This window comes from Salvelinus namaycush, chromosome 32, assembly GCF_016432855.1.
Source record: "Salvelinus namaycush isolate Seneca chromosome 32, SaNama_1.0, whole genome shotgun sequence".
NCBI lineage: Eukaryota > Metazoa > Chordata > Actinopteri > Salmoniformes > Salmonidae > Salvelinus > Salvelinus namaycush.
The window spans coordinates 25818171-25842568 of NC_052338.1; the positions used below are offsets into that span (position 1 = coordinate 25818171).

The 24398-nt window shown below is 44.4% G+C and overlaps 1 protein-coding gene across 1 annotated transcript in view; it reads left to right on the plus strand.

Moving 5' to 3' along the window:
- Window positions 1–24398, plus strand: part of LOC120027073 (neurabin-1-like) — a 124040-nt gene that overhangs the window by 41760 nt on the left and 57882 nt on the right. The window contains exons 2-4 of the mRNA XM_038971915.1: window positions 7826–7958; window positions 11409–11529; window positions 19503–19607. Coding sequence (XP_038827843.1) covers window positions 7826–7958; window positions 11409–11529; window positions 19503–19607 — 359 coding nt within the window. The remainder of the gene's footprint in view (window positions 1–7825; window positions 7959–11408; window positions 11530–19502; window positions 19608–24398) is intronic.

Below are 24398 nucleotides of genomic sequence, written 5' to 3' on the forward strand. Positions count from 1 at the left end.
ACTAGTAGACTATATCATAGACTATATCATACTAGTAGACTATATCATACTCATAGACTATATCATACTCATAGACTATATCATACTAGTAGACTATATCATACTCATAGACTATATCATACTCACAGACTATATCATACTCATAGACTATATCATACTCATAGACTATATCATACTAGTAGACTATATCATACTCATAGACTATATCATACTCACAGACTATATCATACTCATAGACTATATCATACTCATAGACTATATCACAGACTATATCATACTCATAGACTATATCATACTAGTAGACTATATCATAGACTATATCATACTAGTAGACTATATCATACTCATAGACTATATCATACTCATAGACTATATCATACTCATAGACTATATCATACTCATAGACTATATCATACTCATAGACTATATCATACTCACAGACTATATCATACTCACAGACTATATCATACTCATAGACTATATCACAGACTATATCATACTAGTAGACTATACCATACTCATAGATTATATCATACTCAAAAACCAGGGTTCTCCAACTCCAAATATGGCCCGCCAGCAATATTACTTGTCCCCTCAAATCCCCTCAAATGAATTATGAATATTCTTTTCATAAAAAAATATATATAATCCAAGAAAAATCTCAGACCCGAGATGCAAAAACTCCCAAATGCAATTTCCCAATACGGAAGTTACCCTACCTAAATAATGCAAAAGTTACATGTTTACTTCATTCATGAGGAGAGAGAATGCAGGAGACTAATAAAGCAGGCAGCGGACCATTTTGTGGTGCTGAAAGGTAAAGCTGCAGCCACAGTGCAATCAATAGGAGGGGAACAGCGCCTGGTGCTGAAAATATAGCTAACTTGTTATGCAAGCGTTGCACAGCAACAGATTGAGAAAACCTACATCAGTCGAGTAATTCATTTCAACAATAATCTTCATTTTAATTTTACTTTACAAATAACAAGAGGGCTTAATTGGAGTCTATTTCTTCCGAGTCTAGGCCTATATAAAATACCTTAGCCTACCTCAGCCAGTTATGAGGCTTAACAGCATCTTTTACAATTAAACATATTTGTCCTAATATAAGTGTGATTTTTTTATTAGGCCTATTTACAATTGCAACTGGCCTAAAATGTAGCATCCTACATGAAACAATAATTTAAAGAAAAAAAGGCGATGTCTGTATCTGAATGGCTGTATCGGGATAGCCTGCTGTAACGACAGAACAAACAGAAAATACTGTCAGCTTGAGACCTAAGTATCCCTGAATAAGCACTCACAATAATGTTAGTATTTACTAAATACTTCCATATAGGCCACTAAGTGACTTACTCAATGGGAAAAGTTGCATTTCCCCTCGGACACGATCTTGTGGATGTCGCGTGAGATGGATGGGATTTTGAATGCACAGGCTGTCCTCGATTGACTTATGTAAAAAGCCAGTTGCTGTCGTCAGTCTATACTGCACTCATTGAGGAAAATGCAGACTCGGCACTCCCGAGTGCATCCCTGAGATGGCTCGATGTCTGGAATTCAATCAGCTCAGTTTCAATTGTGGCATCATCCAGCGAGGGTATCGTTTTCTTAGCAAGGGAGGAGACTTCTCCACTTGAGCAGACTGTGAAAGGATCACGTACAAACGCAATGGTATCCTTGGGCATGATGTAGTCTTCAAATCTGGTGGAGAAGTTGTCTGGTCTCTCTGTCTGCTGTTTTCAGTGTGCTGAAGTGCAGTAGCCTTACAGATGACAAGTCCAAATCGGGACAACTCAAGCTTCCTAGTGAAGGCCTTTTTCCACCATGTCCACGACTGTTTTCCCTCTTCCTTGTAACTGGAGATTTAACCTGTTTAAGTTTAAGTGAGAATATGCCATGTTTAGATTTATAATGACGTCTGAGATTGAATTATTTGTAAACAGAGATATTTTCATTGCAAATAAGACACACTGGCTTGGCTTTGGGAAACGATGGTAAGATGAACACATATCTCTCTGTACATTCATGATTGATTTTCATTATCCACCTTTCTTTTTGATACTTTTTGAGAGCAACATTTTGTTTTGCTATCAAGCTAATTATTCTTTGGGGCTGCAGGTAGCCTAGTGGGTAGCGCGTTGGACTAGTAACCGAAAGGTTGCAAGTTCAAATCCCCGAGTTGACAAGTAAAAAAAATCTGTGGTTCTGCTCCTGAAGAGCAGGCCGTCATTGAAAATAAGAATTTGTTCTTAACTGACTTGCATAGATAAATAACAATTCTGAACGAAGGTTGAAAACAATAGTGTAGGCTACATATACCTTTTTTTCCCCATTTTCCCAATGCACAGAGAAATAGACAAAACAAGTCATTGAATGGAGATGATTTTATGAGTGTATTCAGATCGAAATTATTATGTTATTGTCACTGAGTTTATTATTTACTAATCTGATGTGTTAAAATGTTGTTAAATTTGTAGTGTAGGCCAATTAATTGTGTTAATATTATATACTAATTATGTTCTGGCCTGCCGACTATTAGCTCCGAATTTTTTGGCCTAAGGCTAAACCTAGTTGATGAACCCTGTCATAGACTATATCATACTCATAGACTATATCATAGACTATATCATACTCATATATATCATAGACTATATCATACTCATAGACTATATCATAGACTATATCATACTCATAGACTATATCATAGACTATATCATACTCATAGACTATATCATAGACTATTGTAACGGCAGTCTAAGTCGTCCTCCTCATCGGACGAGGAGAGGCGAGAAGGATCGGAGGACCAATGTACAGCGTGGTAAGTTTCCATGATTTAATAACACGAAAACTAGACAAAATACAAAACAACAAACGAACCAACCGTCACAGTCCCGTGTGGCACAAACACTGACACAGGAAACAACCACCCACAAAATCCCAACAAAAAACAAGCCACCTATATATGATTCTCAATCAGGGACAACGATTGACAGCTGCCTCTGATTGAGAACCATATTAGGCTGAACACAGAAACAGACAAACTAGACACACAACATAGAATGCCCACCCAGCTCACGTCCTGACCAACACTAAAACAAGCAAAACACATAAGAACTATGGTCAGGACGTGACAGTACCCCCCTCCTGAGGTGCGGACTCCGAACGCACCCCTAAAACTCAAGGGGAGGGTCTGGGTGGGCATCTGTCCGCGGTGGCGGCTCTGGCGCAGGACGAGGCCACCACTCCACCATTGTCTTTGTCCCCCTCCTTAGCGTCCTTTGAGTGGCGACCCTCGCCCCCGACCTTGGCCTAGGAATCCTCACCAAGGTCCCCACTAAATTGAGGAGACAGCTCAGGACAGAGAGGTAGCTCAGGACAGAGAGGTAGCTCAGGACAGAGAGGTAGCTCAGGACAGAGAGGTAGCTCAGGACAGAGAGGTAGCTCAGGACAGAGGGGCAGCTCCGGACTGAAGGGCAGCTCCGGACTGAAGGGCAGCTCCGGACTGAAGGGCAGCTCCGGACTAATGGCAGCTCCGGACTGAGGGGCAGCTCCGGGCTGAGGGGCAGCTCATGACTGGAGGGCAGCTCATGACTGGAGGGCAGCTCATGACTGGAGGGCAGCTCATGACTGGAGGGCAGCTCATGACTGGCAGGCAGCTCATGACTGGCAGGCAGCTCTGGTAGCTCCTGACTGGCGGGCGGCTCTGGCAGCTCCTGACTGGCGGGCGGCTCTGGCAGCTCCTGACTGGCGGGCGGCTCTGGCAGCTCCTGACTGGCGGGCGGCTCTGGCAGCTCCTGACTGGCGGGCGGCTCTGGCAGCTCCTGACTGGCGGGCGGCTCTGGCAGCTCCTGATTGGCGGGCGGCTCTGGCAGCTCCTGACTGGCGGGCGGCTCTGGCAGCTCCTGACTGGCGGGTGGCTCTGGCAGCTCCTGACTGGCTGGCGGCTCTGGCAGCTCCTGACTGACGGACGGCTCTAGCGGCTCCTGACTGACGGACGGCTCTGACGGCTCGGGACAGACGGGCGGCTCTGACGGCTCGGGACAGACGGGCGGCTCAGATGACGCTGGGCAGGCAGGCAGTTCAGACGGCGCTGGGCAGGCAGGCAGCTCAGACGGCGCTGGGCAGGCAGTCAGCTCAGACGGCGCTGGGCATGGTACCGGCACTGGAGGTACTGGGTTAGAGACACGCACCATAGGGAGAGTGCGTGGAGGAGGAACAGAGTTCTGGAGACGCACTGGAAGCCTGGTGCGTGGTGTAGGCACTGGTGGTACTGGGCTGGGGCGGGAAGGTGGCGCCGGATATACCGGTCCGTGAAGGCGTACAGGAGCTCTTAAGCACCGAGCCTGCCCAACCTTACCTGGTTTAATGCTCCCCGTAGCCAGGCCAGTGCGGCGAGGTGGAATCGCCCGCACTGGGCTGTGCTGGCGAACCGGGGACACCATACGTAAGGCTGGTGCCATGTACACCGGCCCGAGGAGACGCACTGGAGACCAGATGTGTTGAGCCGGCTTCATGGCACCTGGCTCGATGCCCACTCTAGCCCGGCCGATACGTGGAGCTGGAATGTACCGCACCGGGCTAAGCACACGTACAGGAGACTCCGTGCGCTCTTCCGCACAACACGGTGTCTGCCCGTACTCTCGCTCTCCACGGTAAGCCCGGGAAGTTGGCGCAGGTCTCCTACCTGACTTCGCCACACTCCCCTTTACCCCCCCCCCCCCAAGACATTTTTGGGTGAGCCTCTCGGGCTTCCAGCCGCTCTGCCTTGCTAGCGCCTCATAATGCAACCTCTCCGCTTTTGCTGCCTCCAGCTCCGCTTTGGGGCGGCGACACTCCTCTGGCTCTGCCCAGGGTCCTTTACCGTCCAGAATTTCCTCCCATGTCCATTCCTCCTGGTACCGCTGCTGCTGTCGCTGCTGCCCGTTTCCACGCTGCTTGGCCCGAGTTAGGTGGGTGGTTCTGTAACGGCAGTCTAAGTCGTCCTCCTCATCGGACGAGGAGAGGCGAGAAGGATCGGAGGACCAATGTACAGCGTGGTAAGTTTCCATGATTTAATAACACGAAAACTAGACAAAATACAAAACAACAAACGAACCAACCGTCACAGTCCCGTGTGGCACAAACACTGACACAGGAAACAACCACCCACAAAATCCCAACAAAAAACAAGCCACCTATATATGATTCTCAATCAGGGACAACGATTGACAGCTGCCTCTGATTGAGAACCATATTAGGCTGAACACAGAAACAGACAAACTAGACACACAACATAGAATGCCCACCCAGCTCACGTCCTGACCAACACTAAAACAAGCAAAACACATAAAAACTATGGTCAGGACGTGACAACTATATCATACTCATAGACTATATCATATACCTGATCATACTCATAGACTATATCATACTCATAGACTATATCATAGACTATAGCATACTCATAGACTATATCATAGGCTATATCATACTCATATATATCATAGACTATATCATACTCATAGACTATATCATAGACTATATCATACTCATAGACTATATCATAGACTATATCATACTCATAAACTATATCATATACCGTATCATACGCATAGACTATATCATTGACTATATCATACTCATAGACTATATCATAGACTATATCATACTCAGACTATATCATAGACTATATCATACTCATAGACTATATCATAGACCATATCATACTCATAGACTATATCATTGACTATATCATACTCAGACTATATCATACTCATAGACTACATCATACTCATAGACTGTATCGCACAGGGAATATGTTTTTGTGAGACAGACAGACATACTATCACGTTTCAGGTATGACCCAGATGCAGACAGTGTCAAAGAAACAAAAGTTTATTTCTAAAACAGAGTCAGGCAAATGACAGGTCAAAGGCAGGCAGGAGTCAATAATCCAGAAAGGGTGCAAAGGGTCTAGAATGGCAGGCAGTCTCAGGGTCAGGGCAGGCAGGGGTCAATAATCCAGTGAGGTGGGTCAGGGTATAGAACGGCAGGCAGGGTCAGGGTCAGGGCAGGCGGAATGGTCAAAACCGGGAAGGACTAGAAAACAGGAGCAAGAAACCGGCAGGATCAGGGGAACAAACTGGTAGGTTTCACAAACAAAACATACTGGCAACAGACAAACAGAGAACACAGGTATAAATACACAGGGGATAATGGGGAAGATGGGCGACACCTGGACGGGGGTGGAGACAAGCACAAAGACAGGTGAAACAGATCAGGGTGTGACACAGACAGCATCTTTCTGTTATTGTAGCAGTATGAATGACTGTCTTCATCAGGCACTTCTGTTCTGATGAATGTGTTCTTCACAGATGAGATATTCTGGCATATTAATCATGACATATTATCATTAATCATGACGCGTTGTCATTCTCCTGATGTTGCTTATTATGGAGAGTCGAAGACTGACACAGAGACACAGACTCGGCTGAATCTGCTAAATCTGACATGTCTTGTCACTGCTTGTCTGCAAACAAATGACAACAATCAACACACAACACCTGTAACCTGTTCTGCGGAAGCCGGGCCACTTAGATGAAGCCAGGTGTGTGTTCAGATAAAAATGCGTTATGTAGAACAGATATGACTGTCTGTCATGTTGAATAGGGGATCCTGTGAGGCTATTTCCACTGTTCCTTTCACCTTACTGGTTAACCCTACTGAATACACCATGCCAGGTGTTTGTTAGTTTGTCACCAGGGTGGGTGTTGGCAGTGCAGAGCTCAGAGTAGGAATGCTGACCTAGGATCAGTTTAGCCTTTTAGATAATAATGAATAAGATTACATAGGCGGGGGGATTACATAGGCGGGCACTCCTACTCTGAGACGCTGTGTGGGCCCAGGTGTATGTTTGTCACCCGGCTGGGTGTTGGCAGTTCAGAACTGAGCTGACACAGAGACCTTGTATCAGTCTGGGACGTGGTCCGCGGTCAGTGACAGGAGTGCGTGCATCAGCCCCTTCACACCAGAGTGAGCAACAGAATCTCTCAGGCTGAAGGGGAGTGGAAGTGACTGGTAGCGTTTCAGAAGATGACCGTCACTATGCCCACGCTCAAGGACGACAACTCTGCCCCTTTTCTCCTCTGTCTCTATGGACCTCATACTCCTCCAGGGTGATGATGTGTTAGTGCTAATGTAATATATCATATATATAATAATAGTAGAATTAAGCAATAAGGCCCTAGGGGGCGTGGTATATGGCCAATATACCACTGCTAAGCGCTGTTCCTCGGCATGACGCAACGCGGAGTGCCTGGATACAGCCCTTAGCCGTGGTATATTGGCCATATACCACAAACCCCTGAGGTACCTTACTGCTATCATAAACTGGTAACCAATGTAATTGGAAGAGTAAAAATAAATGTTTTGTCATACTCGTGGTATACGGTCTGATATACCATCGCTGTCAGCCAATCAGCATTCAACGCTCGAACAAGCCGGTTTCTAATAACATATATGACATTTAAAGTAGATACACCAGTAGTTATGTAGCCTATACTCCTAAACTCCCTGGTTCAACATGGCCAGGCATCAGTATACTGAACTGCACATATCCACCAAAGCTCTTCACTGGACTGGATGAAAATATCATCTTTATTAACATATTTCAAACACTTGTAGTACCACTCATCTAAAGACATGTGGTCTTGCACAATATACTTATACTACTGTATATGTCTTGTTACCAACTACTCAATAACAAAATATGATTCCCCCAAACATAGCTTGTGTAAAAAGTGAACTCAGTGTGGTAGCTAACAAGTGTGTTTCTATGTGTCTGCAGGTGTTCAACACCTACTGTAACGAGGACTATGACAGGAGGAATGAGGAGGTGGACCCGGTGGCCTCGTCAGCAGAGTACGAGCTGGAGAAGAGGGTGGAGAAACTGGAGCTGTTCCCTGTAGAGCTGGAGAAAGGTACATAGACCTGGGGCCGATCCCAAATAACCATATCCTCTATGCACTATCTCTTCACTCCCTACACCCTACACACTTCATGTACAGTGCCTTCAGAAAGTGTTCACACCCCTTGACTTTATTCACAGTTTGTTCAGTTACAGCCTGAATTTAAAATGGATGAAATGTAGATTTTTTTTGTCACTGGCCTACACACAATACCCCGTAATGTCAAAGTGGAATTGTTTTTAGACATTTTTACAAAGTAATACAAAATTAAAAGCTAAAATGTCTTGAGTCAATAAGTATTCAACCCCTTTGTAATGGCAAGCCTAAATAAGTTCAGGAGTGGAAATTTGCTTGACAAGTCACATAATAAGTTGCATGGACTCACTTTGTGTGCAATAATAGTGTTTAACATAATGTTTTAATGACTACCTCATCTCTGTACCCCACACATACAATTATCTGTAATGTCCCTCAATCGAGCAGTGAATTTCAAGCACAGATTCAACTACAAAGACCAGGGAGATTTTCCAATGCCTAGTAATGAAGGACACCGATTGGTAAATGGGCCAAAATAAAAAAGCAGACCACGGCTGTGATAGGAGAAAACTGAGGATGGATCAACAACATTGCAGTTACTCCACAATACTAACCTAAATGACAGAGTGAAAAGAAGGAAGCCTGTACAGAATTTTTTTTCTCCAAACTTGCATCCTGTTTGCAATAAGGCACTGAAGTAAAACTGCAAAAGATTTGGCAAAGAAATTAACTTCATGGCCTGAATACAAAGCGGTATGTTTGGAGCAAATCCAACTCTTCACTAATTACCTATCTTCATATTTTCAAGCATGGTGGTGCCTGCATCATCTTCTGGGTATGCTTGTCATTGGCAAGGACTAGGGAGTTTTTTAGGATAAAAATAAATGGAATAGAGCTAAGCACAGGCAAAATCCTAGAGGAAAACCTGGTTCAGTCTGCTTTCCACCAGACACTGAGAGACAAATTCACCTTTCAGCAAGACAAAAAACACAAGGCCAAATCTACACTGGAGTTGCTTACCAAGATGACATTCCTAAGTGGCCTAGTTACAGTTTTGACTTAAATCAGCTTGAAAATGTATGTCAAGGCTTGAAAATGTCAGTCAGGCAATGATCAACATCCAGGTGTGCAAAGCTCTTAGCGACTTACCCACAAAGACTCACAACTGTAATCACTTCCAGAGGTGATTCTAACATGTACTGATTCAGGGTGTTGAATACTTATCAAATAAAGATGTTTTTTTCCCCATATTTTTATTCCACTTTGAAATTCAATTAAATTCAAATCACATTTTATTTGTCACATGCGCCGAATACAACAGCATTTCACAACCTTACTGTGAAATGCTTACTTACAAGCCCTTAACCAACAATGCCGTTTTAAGAAAAATAAGAGTTAAGAAAAATATTTATTAAATGAACTAAAGTACAAAATTAAAGAGCAACAATAAAATAACAATAATGAGGCTATATACAGGGGGTACAGATACCGAGTTAATGTGCTGGGGTTACAGGTTAGTCGAGGTAATTGAGGTAATATATACATATAGGTAGGGGTAAAGTGATTATGCATAGATAATAGATAATAAACAGCGAGTAGCTGTCAATGCAAATAGTCCGAGTAGCCATTTGATTAATTGTTCATCAGTCTTATAGCTTGGGGGCAGAAGCTGTTAAGGAGCCTTATGTACCTAGATTTGGCGCTCCGGTACTGCTTGCTGTGCGGTAGCAGAGAGAACAGTCTCTGAATAGTGGCTGGAGTCTTTGTTAATTTTTAGGGCCTTCCTCTGACACCGCCTGGTATAGTGGTCCTGGATGGCAGGAAGTTTGGCCCCAGTGATGTACTGGGCCGTACGCACTACCCTCTGTAGTGCCTTGTGGTCGGAGGCAGAGCAGTTGCCATACCAGGCGGTGATGCAACCAGTCAGGATGCTCTCGATGTCACAGCTGTAGAACTTTTTGAGGATCCTGGAACCCAAGCTAAATCTTTTCAGTCTCCTGAGGGGGAATAGGCATTGTTGTGCCCTCTTCACGACTGTCTTGGTGTGTTTGGACCATGATAGTTTTTTGGTGATGTGGACACCAAGGAACTTGAAGCTCTCAACTTGCTCCACTACAGCCCAGTCGATGAAAATGGGGGTGTGCTCGGCCCTCCTTTTCCTGTAGTTCACAGTCATCTCCTTTGTCTTGATCACGTTGAGGTAGAGGTAGTTGTCCTGGCACCACACTTCCAGGTCTCTGACGACCTCCCTATAGGCTGTGTCATTGTTGTCGGTGATCAGGCACCGTTGTGTGGTCGGCAAACTTAATGATGGAGTAGGAGTCATGCTTGGCCACGCAGTCATGGAGTAACAGGGAGTACAGGAGGGGACTAAGCATGCACCCCTGAGGGGCCCCCGTGTTGAGGACTAGCGTGGCAGATGTGTGGTTGAAAATGTCAGTGAAGACACTTGCCAGTTGGTCACCGCATGCTCGGAGTACATGTCCTGGTAATCCATCTGTCCCTGCAGCCTTGTGAATGTTGACCTGTTTAAAGGTCTTACCCACATTGGCTATGGTGAGCGTGATCACACAGTCATCCGGAACAGCTTGTGCTCTCATGCATGCTTCAGTGTTGCTTGCCTCGAAGCGCACATGGAAGTCATTTAGCTCGTCTGGTAGCCTTGTGCACTGGGCAGCTCGCGGCTGGGCTTCCCTTTGTAGTCCGTAATAGTTTGCAAGCCCTGCAACATCTGACGAGCGTCAAAGCCGGTGAAGTAGGATTCAATCTTAGTCCTGTAGTTACACTTTGCCTGTTCAATGATTCGTCTGATGGCATAGTGGGAGTCCTGCTCCTTGAAAGCGGCAGCTCTACCCTTTAGCTCAGTGCGGATGTTGCCTGTAATCCATGTCTTCTGGTTGGGGTATGTACGCACGGTCCCTGTGGGGACAACGTCATTGATGCAGTTATTGATGAAGCTGGGGACGGATGTGGTATACTTCTCAATGCCATCGGATGAGTCCCGGAACATAGTTCAGTCTATGCTAGCAATACAGTCCTGTAGCTTAGCATCTGCGTCATCTGACCACTTCCGCATTGAGCGAGTCACTGGTACTTCCTGCTTTAGCTTTAGCTTGTAAGCAGAAATCAGGAGGATAGAATTATGGTCAGATTTGCCAAATGGAGGGCGAGGGAGAGCTTTGTACATGTCTCTGTGTGTGGAGTAAAGCTGGTCTAGAGTTTTTATTCCTCTTTTTGCACATGTAACATGCTGGTAGATGGATAGATATCTATCTATCCATCCATCCCTCGCCTCCTACCCACAGGCTGACATTAAGGATGGTATTGACTGAAACACACGCACAGGGCACGCCCCCCCCCCCTCTCTCTATGACACAAACACATACACACTTGCCATTATATAACCCCTGTCTCCTCTCTGCCCAGATGATGATGGCCTTGGTATCAGTATCATAGGAATGGGAGTGGGTGCTGACGCCGGTCTGGAGAAACTTGGCATCTTCGTCAAGACTGTCATCGAGGGCGGGGCAGCTGAGAGAGATGACAGGTAAGAGCTCTCTGCTTCCTGAGAAGGTGCCAATTCAATCCCAGTACACACACACACATACACACATACACACACACACACTAGTCCTCATGGCCCAGAGAGATTTAGCAGCAGGGGTCTGGGATTACAGTCAGGAGGGAGGCACGGCCTGAAATTTAAGCAACAGCTCTGGGATGTTATCACACTCTGCAGCTGCAGGAAACAGTGTGTGCGTGGGTGGGTGCGTGTGCACACATAATATAATATAACATAATATACTCTACGGGCATATCAAAGTTCCAGGGATCTCTGCTAGTGTTAAAGTTATGGCCCGTTTTATATAGAGAAATTGGGATAGTAGGCAATGTAACCAATCACAGTGCTCTTCTTACTTGTAACATTGCACATCCTGCAAGTCACCAGCAGAGGGCGACCATTTTGAATCCATTTTCACATTCACTGTGTTGGTAAGGCTTACAAACTGGATCATAACTCTAAAAGTAGCAGAGATCCCACTCTGGAACTTTCATATGCACATAAACTATATTATGTTCAACAATGTATATATTTTTTTAAAGCCAAATGTTTTTAGATTTTCAATTTTCATGTTTATATTTATTTATAAACTAATATAAAACTATTTAACAAAATTATCAAACTACTACTCATATTACAGAGCAAGCGGTAAAGCTTCATATGACACCAATGTTTGCTTTGTAGCACCTACAGAAACACTATGGAGTCTTAAAGGAGGACTGGGTAAGGCCAAAATGTCATAAATATGCCAACTTTTACCAATTATTTCTCAACTATGCTCTTAGATACACATGTCAAATATGTCCACAATCCTTCCTCCAAAGGACTATTCTATGGCTTACATTTCGTGAAAATCCCCCAAATCATGTTCTTTTTTTGTCTGGGTTTCGTGAGGAATCACTCAACACAGAGATCAGCTTTCATAGTCACACATGCACACATACACGGACGCATGCAGACACAGGGAGAGAGAGAAAACCCCTCTGCATCATCTTCCACTGAGCCTCTCAGTCCCACCCCACACTTCGCTTAAATCTGAGGGTTAATCGGAACGTGGTCTTGGTGAGAGATTTAATGTGAGACAGAGAGGCCTGTGTGTGTGTGTGCCTGTGTGTGTGTTTGTCAAATCAAATCAATAAATCAAATCAAATTGTATTTGTCACGTACTTTGTAAACAACAGGTGTAGACTAACAGTGAAATGCTTACTTACGGGGCCCTTCCTAACAATGCAGAGAGAAATAACATGTAATAATAAAAGTAATAATGAATACACAATGAGTAACGATAACTTGGCTATATACACGGGGTACCAGTACTGATTCAATGTGCTGGGGTATGAGGAAATTAGGTAGATATGTACATATAACTTGGAATAAATTGACTAGGCAACAGGATAGATAATAAACAGTAACAGCAGCGTATGTGATGAGTCAAAAGGTTTATGCGAAAAGGGTCAATGCAGATAGTCCGGGTAGCTATTTGGTGAACTATTTAACTATTTTACTTCTACCCCCAACTATGGCTTGGTGGTAGAAGCTGTTCAGGGTCCTGATTGTTCCAGACTTGCTGCTACCGCTTACCATGCGGTAGCAGAGAGAACAGTCTATGACTTGGGTGGCTGGCCAACGCCGGGTATAGTGGTCCTGGATGGCACTACCCTCTGTAGTGCCTTGTAGTCGGACGCCAAGCAGTTGTCATACCAAGCGGTGATACAGCCAGTCAAGATGTTCTCAATGGTGCAGCTGTATATCTTTTTGAGGATCTGAGGCTCCATGCCAAATCTTTTCAGCCTCCTAAGGGGAAGAGGCATTGCTGTGCCCTCTTCATGACTGTGTCGGTGTGTGTGGAACATGATAGATCCTTAGTGATGTGGACACGAGGAACTTGAAGCTCTCGACCTGCTCCACTACAACCCGGTTGATGTGAATGGGGGCGTGCTCGGCCCTCTGTTTCCTGTAGTCCACGATCAGTTCCTTTGTCTTTCTGACTTTGAGGAAGATGTTGTTGTCCTGGCACCACACTGCCAGGACTCTGACCTCCCTATAGGCTGTCTCATCGTCATCGGTGATCGTGCGTGGCCACGCAATTGTGGGTGAACAGGGAGTACAGGAGGGGACTAAGCACGCACCCCTGAGGGGCCCCCATGTTGAGGGTCAGCGTGGCGGATGTCTTGTTGCCTACCCTCACCACCTGGGGACGGGCCGTCAGGAAATCCAGGATCCAGTTGCAGAGGGAGGTGTTCAGTCTCAGGATCCTTAGCTCAGTGATGCGCTTGGAGGGCACTATGGTGTTGAACGCTGAGCTGTAGTCAGTGAACAGCATTCTCACATTGGTGTTCCTCTTGTCCTGGTTGGAGAGGGCAGTGTTGAGTGCATTAGAGATTGCATCACCTGTGGATCTATTGGGGCGGTATGTAAATTGGAGTGGGTCCAGGGTGTCTGGGATGATGGTGTTGATGTGAGCCATGACCAGGCTTTTAAAGCATTTCATGGCTACAGATATGAGTGCTATGGGGCGATAGTCATTTTGACAGGTGACCTTGGCTTTCTTGGGCACACGGACTATGGTGGTCTGCTTAAAACATGTAGGTATTACAGACTGGGTCAGGGAGAGGTTCAAAATATCAGTGAAGACACTTGCCAGCTGGTCAGTGCGTGCTCTGAGTACACATCCTGATAATCCGTCTGGCCCTGCGGGCTTGTGAATGTTAACCTGTTTAAAGGTCTTCCTCATACCGGCTGCAGAGAGCGTGATCACACAGTCATCCAGAACAGCTGGTGCTCTCATGCATGGTTCCGTGTTGCTTGCCTCGAAGCAAGCATAGAAGTCATTTAGCTTGTCTGGTAGGTGTGTGTGTGTGTGTGTGTGTGTGTGTGTGTGTGTGTGTGTGTGTGTGTGTGTGTGTGTGTGTGTGTGTGTGTGTGTGTGTGTGTGTGTGTGTGTGTGTGTGTGTGTGTGTGTGTGTGTGTGTGTGTGTCAGACAGGAAAGCACTGCTTCGGCTTACAGAGGTCTGTCTGGGGAGCCAATGTCTTCTCCGCCGGGGCCAGAGTCAGGATCAATTCCATTTAAATTCAGAAAAGTAAACTGAGATTATGACTGAATTGAAATGGAATTGACCCCGTCCGTGCTTTGATGATTACTGTTGTCCTAGGCCCTGTATGAAAGAAAAGCCCTTAAAAGTGTCATATGCAACCAGTCAATGTCACGTGAAGTGGTTGACAGTGTTGCAATGCCGATGGTTAGTCTGTCTGTCTGTGTTAGTTGGTTTGTATTCTGTCTGTCTGTCTGAAGTGGTTTGCATTCAGTCTGGCTGTCCCGACACCATACAGTATGTCAGTAATCATATCTGTGTTTGTCCACCATCATGACAGGCTGAGTTGTGGATGTGATGCTACAGTGATTCAGACTGTAAACTGCTGTTAGGTCAGACAGTGTTAGGTTTGACACGTTTTAAGTGTACGTTTAAATTCTCAGAATAGCTTGGACATCCACTGTATTGATGCTTTGTTACATGGGTATTATAATGTTATTGCGACCATAGAAGATCTATGAATAGAAAAGTGGGACTTAGGGAAAAACATGCCCTGGACTTTCACGCTAATGTTATCTAAATGAATTATTATATTTGAATTGTTAAATCAAAATGGAATTTTAAAATAGGCAGCCTACTCATTATTGTTTTGTTAAAGAACTGTCACCACAACAGCCTTGTCACAGGCTGTGTCTGTGTCCCAAATGGCACCGTGTTCTCTATGGGCCCTGGTCAAATGTAGTGCACTAAATAGGGAATAGGGTGCCATTTGGGGATGCAAACATTCTGATAACCTTGTTTCCTCTGTTGACCAAATTGATGTTGGCTCACAAGCCCTGGGTGCTAGCAGGAAGCGACAGCTACACATCCTGTCATGTCCAAGCTAACCCCACAGTTTGAATGTAATGCTTTCTGTCTGTTCGGCAATAGTGCTGCTCCACTCTTGTAATGGAGAACGGTTGCCTCAAGACATGTCTAGCTGTACTGTATTCAGTAGTTTGATAATTAGCTATTGCACCATTTTGCACCGCTGAACACTCAGCTCACATCATGTGATAATACATTTTCAAAAGCAGATTATGAAATCTGACTTCGATTAGATATTTTCTAAGCATCCCTTACTCAACATTGACTTTTTTTTATCACTCTGCAAAGCACCACATCAGTGCATAGTCTACTACTGCACAGTGGATCATTTTATATATGTATATACACTACCGTTCAAAAGTTTGGGGTCACTTAGAAATGTCCTTGTTTTTACATTTACATTTACATTTAAGTCATTTAGCAGACGCTCTTAACCAGAGCGACTTACAAATTGGTGCATTCACCTTATGATATCCAGTGGAACAACCACTTTACAATAGTGCATCTAAATCTTTTAAGGGGGGGGGGGGGGTTAGAAGGATTACTTTATCCTATCCTAGGTATTCCTTAAAGAGGTGGGGTTTCAGGTGTCTCCGGAAGGTGGTGATTGACTCCGCTGACCTGGCGTCGTGAGGAAGTTTGTTCCACCATTGGGGTGCCAGAGCAGCGAACAGTTTTGACTGGGCTGAGCGGGAACTGTACTTCCTCAGAGGTAGGGAGGCGAGCAGGCCAGAGGTGGATGAACGCAGTGCCCTTGTTTGGGTGTAGGGCCTGATCAGAGCCTGAAGGTACGGAGGTGCCGTTCCCCTCACAGCTCCGTAGGCAAGCACCATGGTCTTGTAGCGGATGCGAGCTTCAACTGGAAGCCAGTGGAGAGAGCGGAGGAGCGGGGTGACGTGAGAGAACTTGGGAAGGTTGAACACCAGACGGGCTGCGGCGTTCTGGATGAGTTGTAGGGGTTTAATGGCACAGGCAGGGAGCCCAGCCAACAGCGAGTTGCAGTAATCCAGACGGGAGATGACAAGTGCCTGGATTAGGACCTGCGCCGCTTCCTGTGTGAGGCAGGGTCGTACTCTGCAAATGTTGTAGAGCATGAACCTACAGGAACGGGTCACCGCCTTGATGTTAGTTGAGAACGACAGGGTGTTGTCCAGGATCACGCCAAGGTTCTTAGCACTCTGGGAGGAGGACACAATGGAGTTGTCAACCGTGATGGCGAGATCATGGAACGGGCAGTCCTTCCCCGGGAGGAAGAGCAGCTCCGTCTTGCCGAGGTTCAGCTTGAGGTGGTGATCCGTCATCCACACTGATATGTCTGCCAGACATGCAGAGATGCGATTCGCCACCTGGTTATCAGAAGGGGGAAAGGAGAAGATTAATTGTGTGTCGTCTGCATAGCAATGATAGGAGAGACCATGTGAGGATATGACAGAGCCAAGTGACTTGGTGTATAGCGAGAATAGGAGAGGGCCTAGAACAGAGCCCTGGGGGACACCAGTGGTGAGAGCACGGAGCACGGAGCACTTTTTGAAAGAAAAGCTATTTTTTTTGTTCATTGAAATAACATCAAATTGATCAAAAATACAGTATAAACATTGTTAATGTTGTAAATGACTATTATATCTGGAAACGGCAGATTTTTTTATGGAATATCTACATAGGCGTACAGAGGCCCATTATCAGCAATCATCATTCCTGTGTTCCAATGGCACGTTGTGTTAGCTAATCCAAGTTTATCATTTTAAAAGGCAAATTGATCATTAGAAAACCCTTTTGCAATTATGTTAGCACAGCTGAAAACTGTTATTCTGATTAAAGAAGCAATAAAACTGGCCTTTAGACTAGTTGAGTGTCTGGAGCATCAGCATTTGTACGTTCGATTACAGGATCAAAATGGCCAGAAGTTTCTTCTGAAACTTGTCAGTCTATTTTTGTTCTGAGAAATGAAGGCTATTCCATGTGAGAAATTGCCAAGAAACTGAAGTTCTCGTACAATGCTATGTACTACTCCCTTCACAGAACAGCACAAACTGGCTCTAACCAGGATAGAAAGAGGAGTGGGAGGCCCGGGTGCACAACTGAGCAAGAGGACAAGTACATTAGAGTGTCTTTTGACCCATTCCCCCTGACAGAGCTGGTGTAACTGAGTCAGGTTTGTCGGCCTCCTTGCTCGCACACACTTTTTCAGTTCTGCCCACAAATTGTCTATAGGAATGAGGTCAGGGCTTTGTGATGGCCACTCCAATACCTTGACTTTGTTGTCCTTAAGCCATTTTGCCACAACTTTGGAAGTATGCTTGGGGTCATTGTCCTTTTGGAAGACCCATTTGCGACTAAGCTTTAACATCCTGACTGTTGTCTTGAGATGTTGCTTCAATATATCCACATAATTTTCCTGCCTCATGATGCCATTGTGAAGTGCACCAGTCCCTCCTGCAGCAAAGCACCCCCACAACATGATGCTACCATCCCCGTGCTTCATGGTTGGGATGGTGTTCTTCGGCTTTCAAGCCTCCCCCTTTTTCCTCCAAACATAACAATGGTCATTATGGCCAAACAGTTCTATTTTTGTTTCATCAGACCAGAGGACATTTCTCCAAAAAGTACGATCTTTGTCCCCATGTGCAGTTGCAAACCGTAGTCTGGCTTTTTTATGGCGGTTTTGGAGCAGTGGCTTCTTCCTTGCTGAGCGGCCTTTCAGGTTATGTCGATATAGGACTCGTTTTACTGTGGATATAGATACTTTTGTTCCTGTTGCCTCCAGCATCTTCACAAGGTCCTTTGTTGTTGTTCTGGGATTGATTTGCACTTTTCGCACCAAAGTACGTTCATCTCTAGGAGACAGAACGCGTCTCCTTCCTGAGTGGTATGATGGCTGCGTGGTCCCATGGTGTTTATACTTGCGTACTATTGTTTGTACAGATGAAGGTGGTACCTTCAGGCATTTGGAAATTGCTCCCAATGATGAACCAGACTTGTGGAGGTCTACAATTTCTTTTCTGAGGTCTTGGATGATTTTTTTTGATTTTACCAGGACGTCAAGCAAAGAGGCACTGAGTTTGAAGGTAGGCCTTGAAATACATTCACAGGTACACCTCCAATTGACTCAAATGATGTCAATTAGCCTATCAGAAACTTCTAAAGCCATTACATAATTTTCTGGAATTTTCCAAGCTGTTTAAAGGCACAGTCAACTTAGTGTATGTAAACTTCTGACCCACTGGAATTGTGATACAGTGATTTATAAGTGAAATAATCTGTCTGTAAACAAATTGATGGAAAAATGACTTGTGTTATGCACAAAGTAGATGTCCTAACTGTAACAATCGTCGTCCTCGTCTGATGAGGAATAGGAAAGATCGGACCAAACTGCAGCGTGGCACGTGTCCATGTTAAATTTATTACAACTGAACACTGAATACAAAATAACAAAAGTGAAACAACGAAAATCGAAACAGTCCTATCAGGTGACACAACACAAAACAGGAAACAACTACCCACAAACACAGGTGGGAACAGGCTACCTAAGTATGGTTCTCAATCAGAGACAACAATTGACAGCTGCCTCTGATTGGGAACCATACCAGGCCAAACACATAGAAATACAACACACAGAACAAAACATAGAATGAAAAACATGGAATGCCCACCCCAACTCACGCCCTGACCAAACCAAAATAGAGACATAAAAAAGGAACTAAGGTCAGGACGTGACACTAACCGACTTGCCAAAACTATAATTTGTTAACAAGACATTTGTGGAGTGGTTGAAAAACTAGTTTTAATGACTCCAACCTAAGTCTATGTAAACTTCCCACTTCAACTGTATATAATTACTTTTAGTTTGTTTTCAAATACATTTTTCTTTCATTGAACATAACAGATAGAGAGAGAATGACAAGTAGTTGGCCTGATTCAAACCTATACCGCAGACATGTGTACCAGAGGCTACGGCTTTACCACTAGACCAGCCAAGCCACAGCTCAGTAGATCCTACAGTAACCTTTATCTCTAACCTTTGTGTGACCTTTCTGTGACCTCAGTGTGTTGTGTCGTAGGATCAAGGTGAACGACCAGATCGTGGAGGTGGACGGCACCAGTCTGGTGGGGGTGACCCAGAGCTTCGCTGCCTCCGTCCTGAGGAACACCCAGGGAGTGGTTAGGTAAGATCAACTGCCACATCCGTAACATTTTATTTTCATTTATTTATACAGATGAGTCCACGGCACCATAAAGTGGCATGGGCATCAGCCATGGTCTGTTTAGTTAAAACAGCATTTTTAGTGGGATAACTCAATGTGTACTGCTACACTTTATATAGTAGTCTGACAGATAGTCAACATTTCTGCACATGAGAAATAATGCATGGGTTGTCCTTTTGCGTGGATTTGATATTTTAAGTAGAGATTGTGTACCGATATTAAATTTTAAAAGCCTCTTCTATTAAATGAAGTGCCCTTTAATACAGACCACATGGAGAAATCAATAAATCAGATTTTTAATATGAATAAAAGCTTGCTAAAGTGTCTTTAAACTTAACCCAATTTACTGTTAATGTTTTCAAACTGCAGACCACCAAAACTGCTACACAAACACAGAACATAGCTTGCATGTGAAAACTGTTTTGGCAGACCCCCATTCATGCATTCATTAGCATAATATCAATAGCGTGGAAATGTATCATTGTAAGAGAGTAGCAGTGGACAGCAGGCCTCCACTCTACAGAGCAGAACAGTCAATATAGGAGCACATCATGGAAGAGACACAGACATGGTCAGAGGAGAAGCCATATCTACTTACTGGTGTGATTGGTGCTCAGGGGATGAGGGCTGGGGAGGAAGGACATGTCAAACTTTATTGCAGCATATTGTTCCCATGAACACATGGCTGTTTGATGAGCAAATATTGATTGAAGTATGGACAGCAGCAGCAAAGATATTTGGCTGGCTATAAGAGAAAGTGATATTAAACACTGCCATTTCTCTTCTCTTCTGCTCTGTCCTCTTCTCTCCTATCCTCTCCTCTCTATCGCTCCTTTTTCATTCACTTTCTTCTTCCTCCTGTCCAGTAAATCCCTCTCTCTCTCTCTCTCTCTCTCTCTCTCTCTATCCTCTCTGGGTTTGATCGCCCTGTGCCCCAGATTCGCCATTTCAACTAAATTTAACCCTGACGTACGACGTCATCCAGGTCTCTGAAACCACACAAGTGCAAGTTCACTGGTCACCCAGCATAAGGCTAAAAAAATAAAGCGTATCTTTGTCACCAAATTTACAGTTGAAGTCGGAAGTTTACATACACCTTAGCCAAATACATTTAAACTCAGTTTTTTACAATTCCTGACATTTAATCCTAGTAAAAATTCCCTGTCTTAGGTCAGTTAGGATCACCACTTTATTTTAATAATGTGAAATGTCAAAATAATAGTAGAGAGAATTATTTATTTCAGCTTTTATTTCTTTCATCACATTCCCAGTGGGTCAGAAGTTTACATACACTCAATTAGTATTTGGTAGCATTGCCTTTAAATTGTTTAACTTGGGTCAAACATTTCAGGTAGCCTCCACAAGCTTCCCACAATAAGTTGGGTGAATTTTGTCCCATTCCTCCTGACAGAGCTGGTGTAACTGAGTAAGGTTTGTAGGCCTCCTTGCTCGCACACCCTTTTTCAGTTCTGCCCACAAATTGTCTATAGGAATGAGGTCAGGGCTTTGTGATGGCCACTCCAATACCTTGACTTTGTTGTCCTTAAGGCATTTTGCCACAACTTTGGAAGTATGCTTGGGATCATTGTCAATTTGGAAGACCCATTTGCGACCAAGCTTTAACTTCCTGACTGATGTCTTGAGATGTTGCTTCAATACAACCACATAATTTTCCTGCCTCATGATGCCATTTATTTTATGAAGTGTACCAGTCCCTCCTGCATCAAAGCATCCCCACAACATGATGCTGCCACCCCCGTGCTTCACAGTTGGGATGGTGTTCTTCGGCTTGCAAGCCTCCCCCTTTTTCCTCCAAACATAACAATGGTCATTATGGCCAAACAGTTCAATTTTTGATTCGTCAGACCAGAGGACATTTCTCCAAAAAGTACGATCTTTGTCCCCATGTGCAGCTGCAAAGTAGATGTCCTAACCGACTTGCCAAAACTATAGTTTGATATCAAGAAATTTGTGGAGTGGTTGAAAAACAAGTTCTAATGACTCCAACCTAAGTGTATGTAAACTTCCGACTTCAACTGTATAAACCAGATATTAAAAGACAGCACAATTAAACAACATCCCACGTGGTTGACTGAGTGAGGGCATATCTGTTGTGAGGCAATGTAATGCGGACATCCCTGACATCCCTAACCCCAGTGCCCCGTGCGTCCCAAATGGCACCTTATTCCCTATATAGTGCACTACCTTTGATCAGAGCCCTATGGGCCCTTGTCAAAGAAGTACATTATATAACAGGGTTTCCCAAACTCGGTCCTCGGCAACCACAGGGATGCACGTTTTCATTTTTTGCCCTAGCTCTACACAGCTGATTAAAATATTAAACTAATCATCAAGCTATGATCATTTGAATCAGCTGTGTAGTGTTAGGGGTAAAAACTAAACGTGCACCCGAGGACCGAGTTTGGGAAACGCTGCTATATAGGGAAGGGAATAGGGTGCCATTTGGGACTCAGACCCTGTCTGTCAACATACTGTAGCAGCTCCTAATGGACAAGACATGTCGGTATTATGGCTGTTGTTCCCAGAAGCAGGGTAGACCCCCCCTGCATGTTGCTTTACCGGGAAAGAGGAAACTGTTTCCAGGTCAGCTGCTAGATGAAGAGATGGAGGAGCGCGCTCCTTGATTCTGATTTCTCTCAGTTGTTGATTCAGATGTAGATCAAAGTTAACTCTGGAATGTAGCCAGCCTAGCTCTGTAATCAGCATGCCCACTCCGGATGATTGGAGACACAGTCAAATATGCTCTCCCACTGAGATAGAGGGATCCATCTTGGAGTAAACGAGAGAGAAACCAGAGAAATATGTGTTTTTACCTCCTATATATTTTATTGTATATATTTTTTATTGAACCTTTATTTAACTAGGCAAGTCAGTTAAGAACAAATTATTATTTACAATGACGGCCTACCCCATCATTGTATGCTGGGTATGCTGGGTGGTAGAGAGGGAACATGGGGGAAGAGAGCCTGCCCCTCTCTTTCTCTCTCTCTCTCTCTCTCTCTCTCTCTCTCTCTCTCTCTCTCTCTGTCCATTTCTCTCTCTCTTTGTTTCTCTCTCTCTGTTTCACCCTTTATCAAATTCAAATGACTTTATTGGCGTGGAAAGTGTTACCACATACATTACCAAAGGAAACATATATTGTAGACCCATGATGACGCAGATAGATATTCATAGGAAAAATAATACTACTCAATGAGTAACAATTAACAGGACACTACAATTTAAAAAAATATATATATATTTCACCTTTATTTTACCAGGTAGGCCAGTTGAGAACAAGTTCTCATTTACAACTGCGACCTGGCCAAGATAAAGCAAAGCAGTGCGACAAAAACAACAACACAGAGTAACACATGGGATAAACAAATGTACAGTCAGTAACACAATAGAAAAATCTGTATACAGTTTGTGCAAATGAAGTAAGGAGGTAAGGCAATAAATAGGCCATAGTGGCGAAGTAATTACAATTTAGCAATTAACACTGGAGTGATTGATGTGCAGATGAGGATGTGCAAGTAGAAATACTTGTGTGCAAAAGTGCAGAAAAAAACTAAACCAAATATAGGATGAGGTAGTTGGTTGGGTTATTTACAGATGGGCTGTGTACAGCTGCAGCGATCGATAAGCTGCTCTGACAGCCGATGCTTAAAGTTAGTGAGGGAGATATAAGTCTCCAACTTCAGTGATTTTTACAATTCGTTCCAGTCATTGGCAGCAGAGAACTGGAAGGAAAGGCGGCCAAAGGAGGTGTTGGCTTTGGGGATGACCAGTGAAATATACCTGCTGGAGCGCGTGCTACGGTTGGGTGTTGTTATCGTGACCAGTGAGCTGAGATAAGGCAGAGCTTTACCTAGCAAAGACGTATAGATGACCTGGAGCCAGAGGGTTTGGCGACGAATATGTAGCGAGGACCAGCCAACAAGAGCATACAGGTCGCAGTGGTGGGTAGTATATGGGGCTTTGGTGACAAAACGGATGGCACTGTAATAGACTACATCCAATTTGCTGAGTAGAGTGTTGGAGGCTATTTTGTAAATGACATCGCCGAAGTCAAGGATCGGTAGGATAGTCAGTTTTACGAGGGTATGTTTGGCAGCTTGAGTGAAGGAGGCTTTGTTGCGAACTAGGAAGCCGATTATAGATTTAATTTCAGATTGGAGATGCTTAATAAGACATGAATGAAGTCCGTTATTGTAAATAAGAATTTGTTCTTAACTGACTTGCCTAGTTAAATAAAGGTTAAATAAATAAAATAAATGAAATAGACAATAATGAAATAGTGAGAAAGACACAGGTAGAAATTGTATTGTTCTGGTTGTTCGTTCTCTCTTTCTATCTCTCTCCCTCTCTCTCTCCTCCTTTCTTTCTCTCTCTCTCTCCCTCTCCGTCTCTCCCTTTCTTTCTCTCTCTCCCTCTGTCTCTCCCTCTCTGTCTCCCTCTCTCTCTATCCGTCTATCAACATGGAACTCCTTGGCTCTGTATAGTAGGGTGTGAGAGAACGGCTGGTACAGCTGTAGCCCAGAGTCTGTGCCTGTGCCTGTGCCAGTGCCCGATATGCACATTCCAACCTGGACGCCTGTATGCCATTGTCACGTTATTGTGTTAGTGCTGAAAGCCCTATCCCCCTCCCTCTCCCCCCTCCACTCCCCTATAATCAGATCCTGCTATTGAGTCCCTGTGAATCGCACAGACTGCCTGTTACAGCCTCAATCACACAAACAAATAAACATA